The sequence below is a fragment of the Chrysoperla carnea genome, chromosome 5, assembly GCF_905475395.1.
Source record: "Chrysoperla carnea chromosome 5, inChrCarn1.1, whole genome shotgun sequence".
Taxonomy (NCBI): domain Eukaryota; kingdom Metazoa; phylum Arthropoda; class Insecta; order Neuroptera; family Chrysopidae; genus Chrysoperla; species Chrysoperla carnea.
In genome coordinates, this window is record NC_058341.1 from 62,807,101 (window position 1) to 62,832,387 (window position 25,287).

At 28.4% G+C, this 25,287-nt stretch overlaps 1 protein-coding gene across 1 annotated transcript in view; it reads left to right on the forward strand.

Annotated features, from left to right (window-relative positions):
• The first annotated feature begins 524 nt into the window (after nt 1-524).
• The window catches only part of LOC123301005, a 260,841-nt gene continuing 236,078 nt past the window's right edge, over nt 525-25,287 (forward strand). The window contains exon 1 of the mRNA XM_044883715.1: nt 525-1,283. Within this exon, the coding sequence (XP_044739650.1) occupies nt 620-1,283 (664 nt within the window). The 5' untranslated portion in view covers nt 525-619. The remainder of the gene's footprint in view (nt 1,284-25,287) is intronic.

The window sequence follows — 25,287 nt, forward strand, 5'->3', positions numbered from 1 at the left end:
AATTACAACGAACAAACAAAAGTATAAAACCTAAATAATTCAAGACTTAAATTAACCATCAACAAGTGGACGAAAAAATATATATTCATCTCCGCCTCTCACGCGCGCGGACAGACGGACCTAGAAAGCTCACGAGCTCACTCGCAAACATTATTACATCACAGAAAATCCATAGTATGTATATGAAATAAATACATACATATATATTTGATAAAAACTATATCGTACCCAGTTCAACTAATACTATTTGATTCTAATATAAACAAAGACGTAACTATTTACAACAAGTGTAAAAGGACAATTTGAGGATTTCCATTCATCTTTGTTGCTTTTGCATGAATGAATAAGTTAAAAATTAAATTATTCACAAAGAGAAAATTTATTAAAAATCAGTGAAAATATATTTTTCGAACATGATTACTTAATTTTTTCAAAAACTTTTTTAAACCAGAAATAAACAACCAAAAATAAATTATGATATTACAAATAAATACAAAAATAATCAAATAAAATTCCAAAAAAATCAAAAAAACAAAAATTAAAACAAAAATTCCAAAAGCCAAAATATAAAAAATAAATTATATCAAAAATAAAAATTCCAAAAATATTTTTCTTATCGATGTGGGGTACATATTTATATTTAGGCTATTCTATAAGCCTAATAATAATAGGCTTATTTGGAGCCTACACTGATGCAAGTCCACCACCATACTTACATTTACCTAAATATTCTGCAGTGGCGAGACGAAGTAATGGTCCTAACATGTTACCAATTGTTGAACCCCAATGGTTATTTAACGAAGAGAATAAAAACGCAATGTTAAATAACAATGAGTGGATGATGACACCTGTTTCATCATCCTCTGTCTCATCATCTGGATCACGTCATGGTTCCAAAAATAATGATGATGATAATTTATTAGATAATTCAATGTTAGATGAAAATTGGAAACGCTTAGAACAGACTGCTTTAAAATTTCACCCCAGACAACAACAATCGCATGGTATTGTTGGCGCAACAATGCCATTGATTGAAAATTGGAATTTGGCCACAACACCTGAACAAATATTATTGATGAATAATAGAAAAAGTAGAAGAAATGTAAATTTGCTAAAAGATCGTCGAAGTTGGCGTAAACGGGATGTTGATATACATGACCCTGAATCCCCTGGTGGTATGCATGATACAGGCGCAAGCGCCAGTCATTTATTACCGCAAGGATTGGCAAGTCAATTAATGTTACGATCAGCTCGCGACCGTCCATATGATGTACCACAAATTGGTAAGTTGTACATTTTATGTTTGTTCACACTGTACTTTGTATATATTATTTGATCATATTTTCTTGGCAAATGGTTCTTAATATTTTATTGTTTAATTTATAAATTTGCCTCGCAATACGCCATAATTACTAGTCGAAGAAAATAAGAAGGTGACCAAATTTTTTAAGGATTTAAAAAATCTGCTTTTAAGCATACTAATTTTAATCAGCAACTTGAAACATAAGACAGATGCCTTTAAGCGTCGTTAACAAAAATTTGACATTATTCCTAAAATATTAATGCATTTTCATTAGTTTCATTTTTTTAAATTAATTTTTATAAATACATTAAAATTTTTCAAAATATTAATATTAAGAGAAACACTATCTAAAAATTTTCATTGTTTTCAAATATTAGGAATATTTAAAATTGATAATCAAATTATTCTGACAACAAAAAGTAATAAATAAATAAATTCTTCATGTTTCACTTGTTTCGTCAAAAAAAAAGTACCAACTATTTTAATTTCGAAAAAAAATAAAAACGAAAAAAATTAAATAGTGGATCAATATTTTAAAGGGCTGTATAAAAGAAATATAGAACTAAAATTTTTATTTAATTAATTTAAAAAAAAAAATTTGGTCTAATAATTTAATTTATTTTATTTGCTTTTTAAATATTAATAGTTATTTACGAATGAAATAAAATTTATTTTGAAAATATCTTTCAGTTCAAACATAGCTAATTTTACTTTGAATCTGAGCAATTTATAAGTTTTCCAAATTTTCGACGGTCGGTTAAAAATGACTTTTCATTATTATTTGGATTGCGAAAAAATGAAAAAATAAATTGTTTTTTTGTTCAAAAGGGCTATTGCGCTATGTAAACGAAATATGCAATAGTTTTTTTCTAATAATTTAATGATTTTAACTTTTTTTTTTAGTAATTTATGGTAGGTAATATAACTATTGAAAATTAACAAAATTATGGAATCATTCTTAAACTTTAGGAGATTAATTTTTCAACAAAACTCATTTTTCCACATATTTCACTGTTATGAGATAGACTTATAGTACTAATTAATTTTTTTTAATGGTTTAATTAGTTAAAATTCATAATGATAAAACAACAAAAAATAATGTATTTTTCAAAAATTTTTGTTTTATCTTGACTCTTTAATGAAAATTCATTAATATTTTTTTATTTGGGAATGACTTTCCATAATTGCTTTCAAAAGTCACAACATACAAAAAGCAAAGTAATAATATTTTTTAGATATGCTACAATATTAATGTTTATTTAATTATATTTTAAAAACAAATCAGAATATTATAATTATTTTTGGTAAATTCATTCAAGAATCACTGCTTGTAAGCAGCCTAAATAAATAATTTTACCACCTAAATAAATAATTTTCTTTAAGAATGAACTTTTATTATTATTTTATTAGTTAAAAAAAATATATATATTATTTGAAATATAGAAATTTTATTATTAAAAAAAATTCAAATTACTTGGAATAAAAAGGGCTTCATACGGGGAACATAAAGTTTTTCTTATGCTTCTCATTAGTTTGTTTTTAAAAACTTATTTTATTTTAATAGTTTTATAAATTAATGAAAGCAACGAAATAAATGAATAATTGATAAGATATTTTGGCACCATTATCGTTGAATCTTTTATTGATTTTTTTGTAAAACATCATCAGTTTAAATTGATAACTTTTAAAACAATTGACTAACTATGAAAACAATAAACAAATTCAGTATTTTAAATTATGAAGAAGTTTAAAGGAAATGTAACCCAAAATAATTTTGAATTTATTATTTCACGGCTTACAAAAAAAAGTTTTTATTAAAGGCAGATAGCATAAAAACTCTTTAGAAATTAAAAAAAAAAAATTTTGAAACATTTGGCTTAAAAAATTTATTATTATCCGTGCATGAGTTTTATTTCAAAGAGTTACTTTATTAATACATTTGTATGGATGGACATATAAGTCTATGGATTGTATATATATTTTTCATTGAAAATTTAATACTGTTTTCTATTTGTAAATAAGTAATTATGAAACATGATCAAAGAAGATAAGACGAGAATGTGTTCCATAACAACGATCCGCTCGAGTAAGCAATCCCGAATGTTTAATAGGGCAATTTATTCTTTTGAGGTTTGTGGCTGGTGTTTAAGAACTTTCTAGCTTTTCGAAATTGAGGTAGACGGTTGAGAAAGTGTAGTCGCTCATTTTCGGATACCCTGTATAAATTTAATTTAAAATTATAATCCTATAGATACACACAAAATGTGATTAAATTAAAAAAATTTTATCATTTTATTAAATTTTATTTTCAATTAAAAAAAAAAATTATTGGAAAAAAATATACAAATACCAATAGGTAATAATAATTTCACATAAGCGACACACAAAAACTTTGAAAGACACTAAGATGGACAAACATTCGTGATTACGGTTTTCAAATTTTGTGAATAATTAATTATAAAATCTGGTTAACAAGTTCAAATTCGTGAAATACAGAAATAATGGTCGTAAAAATAGTTTGATAACTCCGTGAATTCGGAATGATGTTTAGAAAAATACGTCAAAAGTATTTTTGAGCACCTGAAAATTGGCAAAAGTTATAAACAATTAAAAATGAAAAAAAGGTATTTTTTTGCCCATATTTTTTAAATATAACTAATTATAAAAATATTCTTAAAGGAAATTTCCAACAAAAAACTCTCGCTCCCGGAAGTCTATCTCCCTTATTTATAATTTTAATTTAACGCAGAAAATAGGTCCTTTTGCGTCGTTTTAGATTGTTGTTATATCGTCAAAAACGAGTATTTCACGCTGAATAATTTTTTAAAGTAATAAAAATTCAAGAATTTATTAATTTTTTAACAAGTTAGGCAATTGTTTATTCACTAAATTTTCGTTTGCATTGTAAACTAAAAATTTTTTTTAAATACTTGACGTTAAATTTTTTGGTTTTGTGGAGCCCTTATTATATATACATATACTTAAGAACATCTCGCCAAAAGAGTTTTAAAAAATATAAACAAAGTATTAAAATTTTGTAAGCCCTTTTGACGTGATTTTGTTCAGTACCTTTTTATGTTTTATGAAATATTGGCGAAAAAAAAAACTTTTTTTTCATCTTTAATTGTTTATAACTTTTGAATTGGTTATGTGCTGAAAAATGCCACTGGCACATTTTCCAGGCATCATTCCGAATCCAACGCTAGAGCTATCACACTTATTTTTACGATTATTATTTGTATGTTTCACTAATGTGAACTTGTTAACCAGACCAATATTGGAAATTGACAATGTTAGACGAAATAGGAATTTCAAAGTTTTAACTACAAACAAAAGAATACCAGCAATTCTATTTCTATCAAAAACTTTCTTAGTAGTTTTTTGATCCAATGTTACAATAAGGAGAGGCGGTTTCCTTAATAATAGTTTATTATGTAATTATCTATGTAATTATTATTATGTAAATTATCTATGTAATTGAAAATTTTTTTTGAATTAATATTAATCGGTTTTAATATTAGTCAAATTTTTATGATAAGCAGAAAATTTTTTTAAAAATTAAATTAAATGTACCATTTAGCGGGAGAGTAGAATCGCTGCAGTGGTAAAAATGTTGCAGTCAAAGAATTATGTAATTTGAAGAAACAAGTATCCTTACAGCACTTTCTGCTTAGATGTTGTATCTCCATTCAGGACCACGAAACGAGTAAGCAACACGCTATATATAACTCTATCTAATCGTCAAGTTTTTGCAATAATGAATAAACATTACGAATTGTTAAAACCATCAGAACCGCCACTGATACCATTCATTTTTGATATTCCAAATAGTTATTTTTATTAGTATTTTTTAATATTTATAATGTTTATTTTTGTTTATTATTATTATGATTTAATACTTATACAAAAATTTTTATTTATGTTTTTATAAATTGTTTTAGACACTTGTTTTATTTTAGTGAAAATTAGAATGAAGTATTTATTAAGTACACCATTGTACCAATCATTGTAAGAACTATGATCTAAATACAGACATTATCTTATCTTATTTTTTCTTAATTTCCGTTTAGAAAAAAACTCCAAAAACAGTATATTACCGGGATAGAATTTGAACCGAACGTAAATAATTCGATAAAATTCCTATTGAGTTTCTAATTTATAACTAAAAAACAAGTGAAAAAAAAACAATTGACTGAGTTTACTGTTGAAATACCATGCAAAGACAGTGTTGATTACTCTATCACATAACACATACATACATGTCACACATACATAATTGATATTCTCATATAATGCAGACTATACAATTTACGCGTAATTTGCAGGAAAAAAAATTTTCCAGGAAATTGATGTTTGAAATTGCTTGAACAACATCAAGGAGGCTTAGAAAAATTGTAAATCAATTATAAGAGCAATTATAGGTCCTTAAATTTCCCACAAAGTAAGTATTATCGTTCCATTAAATTAGAACTGTAGTTCCTTAAATTTCCCACAAAATGGGTTTCAACAATAACTCTATCAAAAACTAGTATTCGCACTATAACGCTGAATAGCGCTTTTTCTAGAGAAAATATAACAAGCATGCCAATGGTGATATCGGTTTTTATGAAAAATAATTTTAGCAATCGGTGTTTACCTTTTCAGATCTTAAAAATAAATGAAAAAATTTTCCCAAATCGCCTCGCAAATTGGTAGGCGATCATATTTACTATTCAACTTCAGTTTCAAAAATATGAAAGTCTTAACTTCGATTGAGCTGTATACGGTGATGATCGAATCGTTTTTGCAGCGTTGCAAAAATCTGCATTTATGACAATTTTTTTTATAATTCTATTGTGACGAAATTCTTTCCCGGTGATTGTATTAACGTACAAGTATAATTCAACTTTCTTATTTTGTGTACATTTTTCAAATTATATCAACAAACTGTACCTACACTGCGTAATATTTTTTTATTTCAATTTTCTCCAGTCCATCGGGAATTGAAAATAAATATATATTCTTGTGTAATTTCAAAAGTAAATGTTGAAAAATAAAAGTTTTTATATTAATTTCAAAATAAATTTCATATTAACGAGAGAATTTAATATAAAAATTAATACAAAAACATACCTTTTTAAGAAGTGTATGAAAAAAATTTGAAAAAATTCTCAATGGCATCGTGTTTAAATAAAAAACATTTCTTCGAATTCAACATAATTTCTTATAAAACAACAGTTCTCGCGTCGCCGTATTAGCTCCGTTGGTTAAAGCGTAACCAATTCCGTCCGCGGTATGCTTAGGGTAACGGGCTCGATTCCCGCCATCGCAACAAAATTAATTTAATTAATAGTTGTGATGTGCTGGTGTTGTGCATGGTATATGCATGAAGGAGGTGCAATCAGCCTCTGAAATTGAGGAGCTGATAAATGAAATTATCAGCGGAAAGGTATGGTAAACACATATATGGTATCACCATGGGCTCTATAGCCTAAGTGTGTCCTTCGTGGACAGGCAATATAACCTAACCTAACCTAACCTAACAGTTCTCGCATAAGAAACCAATCAAAATGTCTGCGTTATTCTTAGCTTGTGTAGTTTAAGCATAGGAGCAGCAAATACCATGCGGAAAATATCTTACTAAGTTGCATGAGAGGTAAAATCATGCGTAAACACGTAAACATTTTTGTTATACCCTCAAAATTTTCATCAGAGGATGCATACTAGAAAATAAATTCATTTTAGTATAGATTATTTTATTTTTCAAAAAGAAAACATTAAAAAAAATTTGATTTTCGACGCTTTTATGATATTTTTAGAGCATTTTATTACATTTACGTCATATTAATTGCCTAGTTGACTACTTGTCTAGTCACGTGACGATCGGAATACTATAATATCGGAATAATATTCATCAAATAAAAATTTTTCTAATAGATTAAATTATAGAAATTTAATTTACTAAAATTCAATTTGTTTCCCTAGCTTAATGTTGTCGCAGACATGCCAATGCTCTAACCTGAGTATCTTACTGTAGTTCAAGCATAGGTACTGCAAATACAATGCTGGAAATACCCTAATAAGTTGGTTGAGAGGTAAACCATGCGAAAATGTTTTCGTGGTGCTTTCAAAATTTTCACCAAACGCAAACACTTTTTTGTAAACCGAGTTTAGACAGTAATTGATAGCAAAAATACCCTATAGAAAGACCCTATAAGAAACTACGTAGCTTTTTGCGTGTTTCTTTATTCAAATTGAACAAAAATGATCTTTATTGAAAAGCAAATCACTTTTATTGGAAAATTTTAAGCGAAGAGTATCTAGCTTACGTAGAAGATGTACGAAAAAACAATTTTTAGAGGAACTTTTCTTCTCGGAAATATGTTTCGAATAAAAAATGTCACCCTTTAAATCAATTACAACCTTTTAATTTAAAGAGTGCATCTATCTATTACCAGATATGGAATAGAGTGAGCTTTTCATTGAGCCTGAAAACCTGGGTCCAATTTAATGTCTGCATAAGATGTAAGTCTATACACCCAACATTTTTTATTTGAAGAATTTTTAGCGATAAAACTTATTTGACGAGTTTCAAGCATATGTCAACTTATAAAAGGACACCCTGTTTACAGAAGTGTACAATGCACACAAACATTTAGTATTAATAAATCATCCTAAAATCTAAATACATGATTTCATAATATTATCTCAAAATTGGATTATAGAATAACACCTATAGGCAAATTTTTATCATATCATTTATACCATCTGTAAACGTACGCAATAATATAATATATATATTAGGAATTAATTCATATTATCATACCAATATAATAAATTAATTATTTTGTAAAATATACATTTTGAATTTAATTAATAATTAATAATTTTATTGTTTATAATAGTAGTTAATATATCGTTATACATATACATGGGAAGATCTTCAAGGTCAGCTATACTTTTGAATATTACTGCACAATTTTAAAAATCCAAACATGCTGCTGCAAAAGTCTAGAAAACACATTGCAAAGTCGATAAATTTTATACAGAAATGCTTCAAAGGTTTGGAAAATGTGTTAAATGAAATAAAAAGTTTCAATTACGAATCGAGGTTTACTATATGTGACATGTTACTATATATATTTTTATACCATGTATATATGAAATGTATATCAAGGTATACTAAGTTTAGTCACAAGTTTGTAATGCTTAAACAAATTGATGCTATGAACAAAATTTTGATATAAATGTTCATAAAATCACCTAATTGGTCCGGTTGTTTTTCTGTCCATCTATTCGTCTGTCCGCCTGTGTACACGATAACTCAAAAACAAAAAAAGTTGAAATTTTTTTAGCCCAGTCAGGAAGTAAAAAGTGAGGTCGAATTCGTAAATGAACAACATAGGTCAATTGGGTCATCTTGTTAACCGTTACTGATAGAACAAAAGTTTTAATGACAAAAATGTTTCTTATAAAAAAATAAAGAAATTTTTTTCGTAACTATTTTTCGTAAACATCACTGATTACCCGTGAGGGCACAAATTAGGCGCAAATTGTATAGTATTATATGGGTGTATCAGTTATATATGTGTGACATGCATTTGTTATGTGACAGTGGAATCAACACTATCTACACATGGTATTTCAACAATTAACTCAGTTAATTGTTTGTTTTCACATGTTAATTCTTCATTACACATCGAAATAGTTCATGGTGGGTCGAATGGCCGAAATGGCATATAGTTTATGATAAACCGATCGAACCGGTGGTTTATTGCATAGTACAGTGCAACTTCGAAATAAATCGGAAGAGAATAAGTAAATATTCGTTATGTCAAGTAATTTGTTCACCTGAGGTTTGTTATATTGAGGTTAGGTGAGCCTAAAATTTGTTATAAAGAGATAATTAAAGATGTTGAGCATTTCTGCGACTGATAAAAAACACCATTTACGTTTCTGAACGCAATTGCATCTTGAATCTTTGACAGTGACAAGGAGCACTGAGCAGTTATTACATTACTTTCCATCAAACAAAAATGATTGTTTTAGGGAAAAAAAAGATCGGAACCTGACGCGATATGAGTCATATACTATGGTATTATGGTAAATTAGTGGTCGGAACCTTATATAAAGATTTTGGGTTGACAAAATTCGTTAATTAGAGGTATTTACACTTCTTTTTTTTTTTGATAGTTGAAAATATTTACACTTTTTTTTGTTGGTATTTTAAAATTCGTTATTAAAAGGTTGATCGCAAAAAATATTGGCTAAGCAAAGGTTATTTTATATTGACTTTTATGGGCAATTCAAAGGCATTTCCAAAATTTTGTTAAATCTAGGAATTCGTTATATTGTAGTAAGTTATATTAAGATTACATTGTATATCGTTTAAATGACTTCTTTATTTTTAAATACAATGCATGATAAATTTTAAATTGTTTTTATTTTTAAATATAAAAAACTACTTTGCCAACTTTAAGTGCACAAATGGGCTTTACTTGACGATAATCGACATTGGCTGCTTACACCATACCACAACGAAAAGATGAAATTTTCAAACATGAAATCCACCATACATCGCATTCCCTTACCATGATGATTCTATGTTTCTATTTCACTTATACATGTGAATTATGCTTTTTCTAAATTTTTAAGCCACTGATTGCAAAAACGTATATAACAGCTCTGCAGCCCGTGACAGTAAAACTGCATTTACACGAATTTCGAAATTTCGCATATGAATCAATACTATTTAAAGATATGTACAAAATGGACTAGATGTGAAAGGGTTTATCGTGGGAGAAATAATTTTTGCCAGGATTTTTTAATTTTTTGCTGGTGTGACAGATACTATGGTCAAGTTTTAAGTTGTCACACTGAGATATTTCGAATAGAATTCAAAACGAACAAGTTAAAAAAAAAAGTAATTCCGCGATAAGGGTAAAATTTTATTGGCTTTATATAAAAATCGGTGTGATAGACCTTTCTGCCACGATCGAGCTGTCGCACTAAATTTTCCTGAAAATTGATAAAATATATTTTATAATTTGTTTACAAATTCATTTCCATGAAATTGTAATTATTAAAAATATGAAATTTTATAAAAATATTTCTGCCAGGATAAACCCTGGCACACCTAGAATAAACCCTTTTATACATATGCGAATTTTCGAAATCCGTGTAAGTGCAGTTTCACTGTCACGGGTTCCCCGTTTATAGCTAAGAATTTTCAAAAATAGTTCAATATTAGTAGAAAAAATAATTAGTATAAAATTACGAAATTTACAGAACGAGTGCGTGCACGAGCTGGGTAGGCGCAGAAGAACGTAGATAACTTGTTATCATGCGTATATAACGTACAAACTTTTATCCACGTCTCTAAAATGTGAAAATAAACGGTAAATACAATTTGAAATTTATTATTAGTTAATATTGAGAGAACAAGGACATTCAAAAAGTTACTATCTTAGTTATTATTTTAGATCGTGCTGTAATAAACTTTTTATCTCACGAAAAATGAATGGGTTAAAGTAATAAACTCCTTACCTCATGCAAAATGAGTGGAAAAAGATGTTCTTATCTCATGTGTATAGATAATAAAATATAAACACCAAATTTCACTATACAGGTATAATAGATAGATTAAAAAAATTTTGACCCGGCGAACACAGCAAGTATACCTAGACAACTTTCTTTAATTATCCATTAGCGTAATAGCATAAAGCATAACATTTTCCCAAATTTATACAAAACACATAACCTTAAAAGCATTTAAATAATTAATATTTATTTTGTAATCAATATATTTTAGTTGTCTATATTTACTAAAAATTGACTCTATTAAAATTTATTATATAGGATGTTTTTGGATTAAGGTAGTATTATCGGTAATGGACTTTACATTCAGAATTTAATGAAACTTGGCATAGTTGTCCATTATTATATCATAATTAACCAGTTAAATTTTTAGGGTCCTTCAGAGAACTGAAAAAAAGATATTTTTAAGATATTTTAACATTAATCATTATGGGAAATCAAAGATTTTATTTTATTTCACAAAATTGGACGTTCAGATTTTCAGTTCTCTGAAAGCCCCTAAAAATTTAACTGGTTAATTATGATATAATAATGGACAACTATGCCAAGTTTCATTAAATTCTGAATGCAAAGTCTATTACCGATAGGACTACCTTAAGTAAGTCATTGAATACTTATAATTTGATTTTGTTTTTAAAATGAGCAAATCAATTAATATTTTTTAAATTTTTAATTAAATTTTTATAGCCGTATAGGATCCACAATTTAAATTTTGATATCTAAATAATTCATGAATATTATTAATAATCTAAAAACATCCTATATAATAACTTTTTCGCATATACGTAAGTACGTACGATACTATTTCGAAGTGATGTAACAACTACGACCATAGAAAATTTAGCTTTCTGCATTGAGCACTATCTCTATTTTCAGTATTTAGAAGAGTGAACTGTATTTGGTCAATACTTTTTTTCGGTTAAGGTTGTTGTCTGCAGTGGACATAGTGTCAGAAAATTTTAATTGAAAAAAAAAAAAAATTTATAATAAAATTACCATCAAAATTTGAAGGCGATTTTGGTCGTCTCTTATTCGAGATAAATTTAATTATAATTCGGATAATTTACATGGAGATCATAGGAGAAGTTTAACAAATTTTTTAATTCAAGAAAAAAAAACTAGATTTAATATATTTTCGAAAAGCTAACTAAATATTAATGTATTTGCCCCGAGTTAAAGAAACAAAAAAAAAAAAAAAACGAAATTATTGGTCGTCTATTATTGAGATGTAATTACAGTCATATTATTACATATACAGTGTGAGTTATTTTAATTTATAATAGCTAAATAGGTCCTTTTGTAGTTAACCAATAAAAAAATAACAAACAAAAATTGTAGTTTGATGGGGGACATCATGTTCTGATATCAGATTGGACCTAGACCTAGGACCTGGAATAAAAGTTTAACTTAGAAAGTTGATCCTCTTAAAAAAATAACAATTTTTGTTTAAAAAGCTTTTTGGAAAAACGTTAGATTTCGGAGGAAATGCGACTTAAAAGTTTGTCATTATTACATTTAATCGAAATAAAATAAGCTTAAGGTTTGTCGATAATTGTGATTCATGGATACAGGCGAATGTCTTCTATTGCCCTTGATAGCTTTTGGCTAAAACATTTTTCCGTAGTAAGTGTGTTTTCTTTCGTCGGGTATTTTTAAGTCGGGTTTCTTCCGAAAGCGAAAACTTTCTAATTTAGTGTTATTCTATCTCTTACCGTTTAGGATCTAAATTGGCTATTTAAAGAAGCCGAAGAACTAGGTCCAATCTGATGTCAGAACGAACATGATGCCTCCCATCGAACTCATCAAAGTTATTATTTGATTTGTTAGCTACAAAACGAGCTATTAACCATTATAGGTTAAAATGACCCAGTTAAAACAAGTCTATTAACTGTATATAAAATGCATTAGGAACATATGTTCCCGTATTGAGTTAGTTCCCGAAACTAATATATAGCAACGCCACCAGTATCAATTCAAAACCACTGTCATATTAGTATTATTTATTTATTTATTAATAATTAATTTTTTATTTCAACAGATATTACTATCAATTAATTGAAATTATTTATTAATTTAATGAAAATAAATAGAATTTATACAAAATTAAAACTAAATGGCGCTGTCTAGTATTTAATTATGTAACTAAAATAGTTTCATTTAGACTTTAGAGGTTAAATGACTGGTATATTTTATATGAATGTAATAACCCAAGGTTAATTAATTTTATTGTTGGACAGAAACGACTACATTTATAGTATTGGTCGTTGAAGAAAGCTATCTATATTATTAAAATTATAAGCAGACTATGTTTTTGTAGTTACGTTGTATTGTAAAGCTAAAAATAACACATTATTTGTTTACAAGCATGTATTTGGTTGATATACATGTACGATGCATATCTTATAAACTTTTTTACAAGACTGTAGGGAGACAAACACCTTAGAATCCACGAGTCGACTATTGTACATCAATTTAGAATCTTTTATACATGTTTAATTTCAATTTGAGAGCTATAAAAGTGTCAATTTACTATATTGAGTACAGACGTGTTTTTAAAGATATTTTTAAGTAATTTCTACTACTCAAATAAGTAATAGTAAATGTCTTAAAACCATTCGTAGCAACGGTCTCACGAGTCATATCTAACCTGATAATCATATAATGTAATGTGGTTATTATTATTATTATTATTATTATAAAACATACACTAACTTAAATAGTAACTACATACATAGTTCAGTGAAAATATAGTAATTTTTAATAACCACTTAATGACCTTTTTATGTTTAGTTGTAGTAATAAATTTATGAGTTCTACTATTAAAATTAATTTAATATAACAACAAATATATGGAATGATGACTCATTTTAATTAGAAATACAGTGATAATGCTATAACATCACGAAATTGTTGCTAATATTCTATCAGATATAGCCTAGCTATCTCTCTTTAGAAAACTGCTGTTTTTGAGATACGTAATTTGAAATTAGTTTGTTTATTTATTTTTCCTAACGTTTATTTATTAGGCTTTCCAAGAGAAACGATTTAGTATTATAAAATCTGAATGTATACGTTAAATATCGTTGAGTCAGCAATGGGATTTCAAAAGGGTAGCTGATATTTTTAATTTGATGAAATAATCATCGAAATATGGTTATTTCATCAACTTTGGGGAACCATATTTCTTACAACTTTTTTTAAAAACTTTTTCGTTAGGCGTATTATAATGTAAGTCGTTAAGCGAATAAGCCGTTAAGCGTATTATAATGCTATATACAAAGTTAAACAAGCCGTGGATAGAGTCTGGTGCGACTCTTGAGGTCCACACGAGTAACTTTCCAGTGCAATAGAAAGTTATAAAAATTTACAAAAATAAAAACCTGACCGACTCGAAACGACTCGATCGAATGCTATGAAATTTTTTCGGAGCATATTGCCGTTAATACGCTTCGATCGGCACCTCAACGTAGTCAGAAGCAATTTTTTGCTAACGCGATGTTGGGCAGGAAAAAATTAAAGAAAAATGTCGCCCGACTCGAAACGACTGGATCGAGTGTTATGAAATTCTTTTCGGATCATATTGCCTTTAATACGCATCGATCGATACCTAAACGAAGTCGATATCATTTTTTGTTTGCGCGATATCGACGACGAAAGAAATGTCTACGGGCGTACGTACACACACACGCACATACTTCTTCTCCAAATTAGTGTTAATGCTTTATCCTAACCATGAAACGTAAAGATATGTTGAAAATTTGGATTCCGAAAATCGGACCCATTACAATAGCTTCCTATAGTGGGAAGTTTAGTCCATAGCAGCTGTATTGAATTGAATCTCTGATAATGATACGAACAGTTTTTACTGTAATATTACAACAATTGTTTATAACTAACTGCAGGTATAGGATTTTAGACATTTAATTATGCACAGGCATAGTCGCGTTATGATTTAATTTAATTTAGTAAATAAAATTTAAAAATGGTAACTCTATATGTTTAGATATATTTTTTATGTCATTTAATTTTCTAAGGATTTAATATTATTCATTTCTAGAAATTTCTAGGTATTCATTAAATTTGTGTAAATATTGACTAATAGAAATGCATATGATTCATATTAAACAAGACTCATCAAGAATTGTTTCGAATTATTACTAATATATTTCTAACTAAAATTTAAAGCAACATTATTAAATTCAGTTGATTCGTACACCTAGAATGGTTTCGACGTAGTATTAATATATTTCTACATAAAATATTTATCAACTTTTTTTAATAATTTACATAATTCATAAGCAATTCGGACTCTGGAAATTAACAGAGAGCCTGAAGGTATAAATATCTAAAATTTTCGGAATCCAGGACCAGTCAATGAATCTTTATAAAAACTGTTCGACTACATTTTTTATAGCTTACTTAAACAAGTTAAAAACCAAATTTTGTGCAATCTTGCCCAAAGGGTAGGATCCACCCCTTCTCGGGGGTGGAAAAAATTATGTTGAAAACGACAACGGATATTTGAGGATGAATTCGAAGCAAAAAAAGTCATTCAAGCATATTTCAAAAAGTCAATACTCTCCGTATTTAACGTCAAATAACCGAAAAATTTGCACTTTTTTTAAGAAAGTATATCAAACACTTTTTAAAATACTTTAAAAAACCATGAAATTGAAAAGTTTCAAATCATTTGCCCGGAAATTAACGAAGTTATAATGAAAAGAAAGTTTCTCGTACCTTTCTTTTTATGTTTTATTCAGTACAAAAACTGACAATTTACCACGGGAACTAAAATTAATACTTGCCACTCTTCAATTTACTTTATTTAGATACTGGCAACATCCTCAAAGTTCTGGCAGTTACGGATATATATTTTTGAAATATTGCAATTTTATTGAAAATAATTTTTCGAAGGTTAAATATTTTGCTGAAAAAAAGCAAAATTTTTTCCCTCAAACTTTTTTCTGTAATTTAATTATTTTTCGAGTTATTTAACGAATAAGAAATATTTTTTGACAAAAAAAATTTGCCATTTAAATTGCAACATTCCAAAATAAGTATCCGAAACTACTAGAACTTTTGGAGCATGTTGCCAGTACCTAAATAAAAAGAAGCTTTGTTTTCATTACAACTCTGTCAATTTTTATGCAAATGATTTGAAACTTTTTTAATTTTCATGGTTTTTAGTATTTAGCAGTAAGTGTATAGTATTTAGTAATTAGAAAAAAGTGTACGATATACTTGTTTTGAAAAACGCCTAATTTTTCAGTTATTTGATGTAAAATACTCTGAATTTCAATATCCCGGAAAATATTGACTTTTCAAAATTTGTTCCAATGACACATTTTGCTTAGAATATTTTTTATATCGATTATAAAATTAACTTAAAAACGGATATACCTAAAGAAAAGTCATAAGGGAATTAAAGTTTTTTTTTTCTTTTTCCAAGAAAAATGATTATTGTTTATTAACGAAACATAAAGGAAATATTAAAACAATTTGAATTACAAATAATTTTTTATAATTTTTAATACCTGGAAAAAAATTATATTTTCATGGTTAATTTAATTAATTAATGCGTCGTAATTATCATTTAACAGAAAATTAACATAGTAATTAGGAAAATTACCGTTTTTTTTTTATTTTTATTTTTTGCAATGATATTATTGATTTATGTTAAGTAGCATTTGGAATTTGTCGGTTTGAATTACATATCTAAACAATAGAAAATTATTTTTATTGAAAACTACATACCAAACATATTTTTGAAAGTAAATGAATTACTTACATTACAAATTTTATTTTTTTCAATTATGTTTTCATTACTGGTATAATTAATTATTTTAACATAAACAAAAGAACACGAAAAGTGAAGGCTCATTTATAATTTTATTTATTACCTATCTAATTATATCTATTTATACCATTTTTTAACTATACCAAAGGTTTTAAAAAAATTTGTGAGGGATCTAATTATGTAAATGTGTTATTCAACAAAAAGTGGAATTACTGTAATTATGCCATGCTCAGTATTTTTGTCGATAATTGGGACAATCTTGGACTAGGTATCAAGAATGTACTAGGTAAGGTTAGGTTAGGTTAGGTTAAAATATATTGAGCTGACTATTAAACCGATTTTAAAATTTCTTTCACCAATAGAATGCTACATTGTCAGCAAGTTATAGTTTAGTGAAAGACCAAATTGGACAAAGTAGGCATGACGGTAGGTTAGGTTAGGATAGGTTATATTCGCTGCCCACGAAGGGCACACTTAGCTATAGAGCCCATTGTGATACCATATACGTGTTTTACTACCTTTCCGCTGATAATTTCATTTATCAGCTCCTCAATTTCAGCGGCTGAGTGCACCTCCTTCATGCATATACCATGCACTACACCAGCCCATCAACTATTATCTAAATAAGTTTTGTTGCGACGGCGGGAATCGAACCCGCTACCCTAAACATACCGCGGACGGAATTGGTTACGCCTTAACCAACTGAGCTAATAGGGCGACAATGTAATAAAAAAAGAATCAATTATAAACGGGTTATACAAAATTATTAATATTCATTTTCAAAATAATTTGTAATCTTCGAGATGAAAGGAACTGAAGTCTTGTACAAAAGTCTTGTCGTCAGTACCTAAATAAATTTACTTTTCATTGTAACTCCGCCATTTCTTGCAAATTGCTTGCAACTTTTTTCATTTTGAAGGTTTTTTATATAGTACTTTAAAAATGTACCAAATTATTTTTTCAAACTAGTGAAAACAAACAATTGACATAGTTAATTGTTGAAATACCATGTATAGACAGTGTTGATTACACTGTCACATTACACATACATACATGCCACACATACATAACTGATAACCCCTTTTTAATACATACTATAAAATTTGCATCTAATGTGTGCCCTCGTGAGTAAACAGTGATGTTTACAAAATAATGTTTCAAACAAAAGTTGTTTATTTTTTGATAAGGAACATTTTTTACATTTAAACTTTGGTTCTATCTATAACGGTTTACAAGATAGATTGACCTATGTTGCTGCGTTACGAACTTGACCTCACTTTTTACGCCCGTTGAGTGCGTTGTAAAAATTTCAGCTTGATATCTTTTTCGTTTTTCAGTTATCGTGTTCACAGACGGACGGACGAACAGACAACCGAAAATGGATTAATTAGATGATTCTATGAATACCTATACCATATTTTTTTTCGTAGCATCAATATTTTTAAGCGTTACAAACTGGGACTAAACTTAATATACTATGTATATTTCATATATACATGGTATAAAAACGTCCAGTAACTCGGGACGTTTTACTTCGAAGTATACTTAAATGACTATGTAGTATACTATGTATACTTTTTTGGTTAGATTTCATAGCTATACCGAGTCTCGTTGCCGCTTTCAACATATATTTTTCAACCCCCTAGAAGGGGTGATTACCACCCTCTGGCAAAAGCACCATACAACTTTTGACCTAGATTCTTTCGAAATCGGTGCTATAAGTATACTTTAGAAATTTCGTCTTTTTTTCCCTCGTTCATTGGAGTATTTTTAATGATTCATCATGACTCCATCAAAAAAATCGCACAAAAGTTTCAGTATGTTTTTGTAACTGCAATAGATGTAATGGGTTTAAAAATAATTGTACTAAACCAAACGGAAACATAAAATGTATGAAAATACTTCCTTCGACATAAAACAAACCTCTATTTGTTCAGAATGGATAGGTATGTGGGTGATTTGTATAAAGGACTTTAAGACTAATTTATTTTTATGAAAACCCACAAATTACTTTTATCTAATTAAAAGTATGCAGTGAAGAAGGAAGGTTGTTTCAAATTAATATGTTTTAGTACTTTTTTGATTCAAAACATTTAAATGATAATAATATATATTTTATGTATAATGTTTACTGTTTCCGGGTTAAAATTATAATTTCAATGTAAGTTACAAGATTCTATACATGTACAGATTGTCCAGCAGGCAACTATAAATACTGAAATTTAGGTACATAGGTGAGTAACTTTATGGTTTTTACTTTACCATGTGAATATTACCTATGCGAAAGTAAAGCATCCAATTTTGAAACAATTTTTCTGTTTTAGAGTTAAGATAAAGTCGTATATTTAGATATCTTTCTTTGTTTTTGGTTTTTTGAGTTTAATGAAGTGAGTGTGGATTCCATTTGTTTTGTTTAGGTTCTACAGACTTTAAATTACTTTGTAAATAACATGTACTATTCCATTGTTAGTAAACGTTCCTACAAGGTTATTCGTTTTTTAACAGGTGTGACCTACATGTTTACTTAATTTGGCTTAAACCCTTTCATATTACAGACTTTCATCTGGGCTGCCTTTAATATTGCAGATTATCATCAGGACCGTCACCAAATTAGCAACGAGTAATATATATACACCAGAAATAAGGAGCTGCGTTAGTTAAGCGAATTCCCTGGGAGATTGAAAAAGTAACATATTTTTTTTAAATCGAATATTGCATTTATAATTTTTCAAGAATTTTTATTTCGAAAACTAAGCGATAAAAAATCACAACAGTACTTGTCTAAAACTGATCAAAAAATATAAAAATATATTTTATTTTGAAAAATTCAAAATTTTTTACTTTGAATCGATCTGAAAAATATTCAGTATTCATTAATACATTAAATTTTAAATTTTTAACTTCCCGCTATAGGAAGTTTTGTAATGGGTTCGATTTTCGAAATCAAAATTTTCAACATATCTTTACGTTTCATGGTTAGGACAAGGCATTAACATTAATTTGGAGCAGAAGTATGTGTGTGTGTATGTGTATGTACGTCCATAGATACTTGTTTCGTCGTCGATATCGCGAACGATGTCGACGTCGATTTGAGGCGTCGATCGATGCCTATTAAAGGCAATATGATCCGAAATGAATTCCATAACATTCGGTCAAGACGCCTCGAGTTTTTTTTTTAACTTTCTATTATGTTGGGAATGTATTCGTGTGGACCTTAAGAGTCGCACTAGACTCTATCCACGGCTTGTTGGTATTTATTCGGGTATTCTAATTTTCTTAATATAGCGCTACTGTTTCGTTTACCAGAGCTTTTAGCCTAAAGTGCAGACTTTTGGCCAATTAAAAGGGAACTTTCGCCTCAAAATGTTTTAAAGGAATAATAATAATCATTTGGTTTAACCTCCGTTTCTCTGACATATACGCCTATAACAGAGGCCATACACATATCATTATTTTTTAATTTTTATTTATTAAACTACATCCATAAATACAATTACATTTTATGATGTGGGTGAAATCGGTAACTTCGTTCTTATCCAAGCTATGTCAACGTGATAAGTTCTACCGCCTCATTAATTATAATTACTCACACTTCCGCTGCCTGGATTCGAACCCGCAACCTAATTCTTAGTAGACAAACGTTCAAAGACAAACTCCTTAGACCGCTTGGTTATTTCGGCTACCTCTAGGCTACCTCTATAAATTAGCATGAAAGAAAGATGTTTTAAGTAACACTGGCCAACAAGGTTTTTGCCCAGCGTAATGAGCTGTAATATCAAACAGTACGCGGTGACTATTCCTCAACCAAAGACGTTTCACAGCAGGTTTAGCTGAATTTGCCGGGATATACTTATGGGTGTGCTTGTTGCAATATGCATTGGGTGCATTGGGTTTAAAGGGATTTTTATAGGGCCTAATTCTAATTTTCGTAATATAGCGCTACTGTTTCATTTACCAGAGCTTTGAGCCTAAACTATAGACTTTTAGTCGAAAGTATTAAAATTATTTTCAACTTAAAATATTTTAATTAAAGATGTTCTTAAGAAGATATGCAAGGATAGAATACTACAAACGATTTGAATAAATACACTTAATAATTACATTTTTTGATTAACAAAGTTTCCAAAAATCACAAAAATTCCTAGGTTATCGGGCTTTTTATTATTATTTTGTCGTTCAAAGTTGGCTGAAAAAATGACGAATTATATAGGTTATCCTTGTCAATTGGACATTAATATCAAAAAATCTAGAGAGTGTGAGACAATCTTGTAGTTTTAATAATACCATAAAAATAAAAATTTGATTATAGAGTATTGATGATTGAAGAGCGATATATATATTTTCAAATTTATTAGCATCGCTTGCACGCAATATTTTATATATTTTTGTAGTTGCGTGGTTTTGTAAAGCTTAAACTAACACACTACTTGACTGCAAAGCATGTATTTTGTTTATATGTATATACCGTGCAATAAACCTAAACTTTGTTACAATACTGTAGGTTTACAATCACCTTAAAGTATACATATTTATCTGTAGGACACTCTACATTTATTATAGACGTTAGTAGATATTTGTACACCTCCTTCCTTACACCGTGTCCTTTTGTATGATAGTGTAGTTATTATTATTTGCCCAACCCTAATTGAACTTCATCATACCTACTAACTAAAACATATATTTACACGCAACAAGTATTATCGTAATCATCTGTAAAAGCTTTTTAATCGAAAATAATATGTTTTATATATAAATTTACCTGTGTTCATCTATACTACAACTAACTGTCTGCTTACAAAAATATGATCATTTAAACTTCAATGAAGCAACTTTTTTCTTAGTATTCTGTATACTGCAGTAGGCGCTAATGAGGGGTAGGGGATTATACGTAATTCACAATTGTTCTTTGCATTCCCCGATCCAGCTCTCATAAAAGGTGATGGACACGACAACGCCACACGAAAATCGACCAAATGCTAATCGGAGTATAAACTCACTCATGATCGATAAAATTTATTCCTACAAAGGCGAGGTTTCCAAAGTGTATTTTAAGTAAACTTAATAAACCTATAAATTGTGTTTTTGTTTGTACATGACAGTGTCGTCACTTTTAGACTCTAAACTCTTTTACAACTTCAAATTAAATTAAACGCTAGTATACATTTTACATTAAATAATTTCATTTAGGTGTTTACTTAAATAACAAATTCTTTTAACTTTCGTTTCTTTTTGCGAAAGCGTTGATAATGTCATCGATATCCAGATGTTTATTAGAGCTAGACCGAATAATCTTTCCAGCCCCATTGAAGCATGCACCCAAAATTTTACCCCATGAAGTGCAGAAAACGGTCTCTCTTCAGTAGCTACGCTGGTCGGAAGAGTTAGGCTACAAATCTTGGTCGCATGCTTCATTGATATGAACTACCGGCTCTGGTATGACGAAATTATTTTCACATTCTATTTTCCATTTAGCCACCCAGAGTCATTATTCATATATAATAGTTGATTCACTATCATTCATGAATCGCCGGTACATTTGTACCACTTTTTTCCCTGTCTGGATATCGAAGTACTTAACACCAACATTTGGTTCATTGACAACGTAATTTAATATAAGGGTATGTAAATTGATTTCCGAAAATACTCCTCTACCTATTTCGCTAGAATTTTTTTTCGACTTTTGGAATCTACATTCTTTGAAACCAATTATTAAACAAACAAAAATCATGATTAAGACGGTAGTCATGTACATATATACTAAACTATAGAATATGTGTAACTTTGATCCCTGTTGACTATCCCCGAAAATTACTGGTTATAAATTTTGTGCCGTGAGAGATTTTGTTCAGAAAGCATTGCCCTAACTAATCGTGTGGAGTCCTTTAGAAAACTTGGACTAAGTTATAGGTTTCCAGTTTAGTTTAGATTGAAATATATATTTTTTATTTGTTATAGAGGACAATATTAAGCAATAAACAAGGTATCAAAAACATAGGCGTTATCGCATAAAGAGTATATCGTGGGTATGATATTTTCTCGTTCACGACCTAATTATTTATTTGAACATTTTAATTAAATTTTTTCTAGTTTATTATTTACTTATTCATCATCATTTCCTCATTTTTATGTTAAAAATATGAAGCTCCTCAAAGCTGTAGGCATCATTTTTCATTTTTTTTTTTTTTTTTTAGAAAAACAAAAGTAAAAAACATATATGCCATGTTATCTCATTCCAAAATTTTCTCGATTTGGTGGAATAAACTTAGTCTATTTTTATATAAAGTGTACCAGAATACCCACCATAAAAATGAAAATTAATCTTATTCCAGAAAAAGTAAAATATGTTTTCTTATAATTCGGTTTTTTCTTATAAATGGGAATGAAGTTTTTATGACAGCAATTCTAACCATTAAAATATGATAAATTTGAAAGAAAAATCTTTTCGAAAACCGAATAGGTAAGTCACAAGATTACGGAAGGCTGAATGGCTCACTGCCAATTTATGAGAGAGTGGCGCTACACTAGCTTATTTTTTAAATGTGTACTACTCACATGTATAAAACCAACTTTTAAAAAGTCACTAGTTCACTTTCAACAAGTGCACTTGTGACTTTGGCATTATGGAAACAAACCTTTTTGAAGATGTCAGTCGGTGATCATTGTCCTTTAATTTGACACTATCAAATCTGTCTGGAACTATTAACAATTATATGTCCGGATTTAATAATTATATGATAATGTTTATAATTTGTTTTATGTAGTTAGTTAAAAATTTTCTTTAGTATTATTTAAAAAATATAATGCTTTAATTGTTGATGTTTTTCTGTTGCATCTGCGCATTTCTAATTTCTAACCTTTAAAAGTGTGATTGTTCATTATGACGTTATAAATAGATCTCTGCACATCACAAAATACCGACATCTATAAAAGGGTTCGTTTCCATACTACCACAAGTCACAAGTGCACTTGTTGAGAGTAACTAGTGATTTTTTAAAGTTGGTTTTACACTTGTGGGTAGTACAGATTTAAAAAATAAGATAGTGTAGCGCTACTTTTTCATAAATTGAGAGTGAGCCACTCAGGCTTCCGTAACAAGACAACTATTTTTCACAATAAATTACGTGATTAATTGAATAACTGATATGTTACGTCATTACTAGGTAATATATTATCAAAGAAATTTTAAGCATATTATATTATCTTAGTAACGATTAAAAATATTGATGCTACGAACAAAATTTTGGTATACGTGTTCATAAAATCTAAAATGTCTGTCCGTTTGTCTGTCTGCCCGTCTGCCAACACGATAACTCAAAAACAAAAAGAGATATCAAGTTGAAATTTGTATAGCGTGCTTATTACGTAATGTGAGATTGAGAACATGGGTAAATTGGGTCTGGGACCGTTGGACCCATCTTGTAAACCGTTAGAGATAAAGTAAACGTTTAAATGTAAAAAATAATCTTTATAAAAAATAAAAAATATTTGTTTGAAACATTTTTTCGTAAAACGTCACTGTTTACTTGTGAGGGCGCAAATTTGGTTAGAATAAATATGTATAAAATGTATGTATAAATGTATTGTATTGTTTCAAGTATACGTGTTTGGCTATATGTATGTACATGTTTGTTTAATACTGTATGTACATTGTACACTTAGGAAGTGAGAAGAAAGATACTCTTATTACTTTATGTGGAAGAGTGACTATCTTTCTTTACTTATATGACGTAAAAAAAAACAACAAATAATTGCATAAGCAACACTATCTATACATGGTATTTCAATAACTAACTCTTTTCAATGTTTTTTTTTCTCTTGTTTGAGAAGAGATGAGTACGTATGGTCTGAGACACCGTGTATGTTGTGTACATACGTATTATTTTTGAAAATATACAAAAACAAACAACCAAGCAAAAAGGGAGAATAAATTATTTGGAAACCTTTTGAATTACATTAAAATATGTTTTTAAAAAATTATTTTTATATAAACATTATCAAAATTTGTATGTTGGCGGTGCGGAAAAAAATATTTTAACCTATTTTAAGTATAAGTCAGTAGATGTAATAATATTTATTTAACCACCTACAAATTTTTTTATCCTTATTTTTGTTTTTCATTTCTAGGTTACTAGAAGCAATAACAGTTAATACTTGTAATGGGGAATAAATTATTATATATTACATGAAAATAACTTATTTTGAGGAGAATCTGACTACTTTTATAAAATTCCGCGAATAGAAACTAAATTTAAAACAAATTCTTGAGTAAATTGTAAGCTTTAACGTTGTATATCCCGTCAGCACTTCCGTTATGAAATTTTACTTACAGTTAATTTAAAGCGTAAATAACTTTTAGTTTTAAAATGGTATATATGGTCGAACTTTTCTTTATATAATTTTTTATCTATTTTCAAATTATGAATATTTCAGGTATTTTCAAGCCCTTGAGAAATTGTGATAATTTTATCATAAGGCTAAAGTTGTAGGTCTGTTAGTGTACTTTCGTTATTTAACGGGCGGTATAAATCGTTGAAATTTATTATCAAAAATGTTGCCATGTCATAATATTTTATTGCGCAATAATTTTAGTGATAATAATGAAAAATTATTA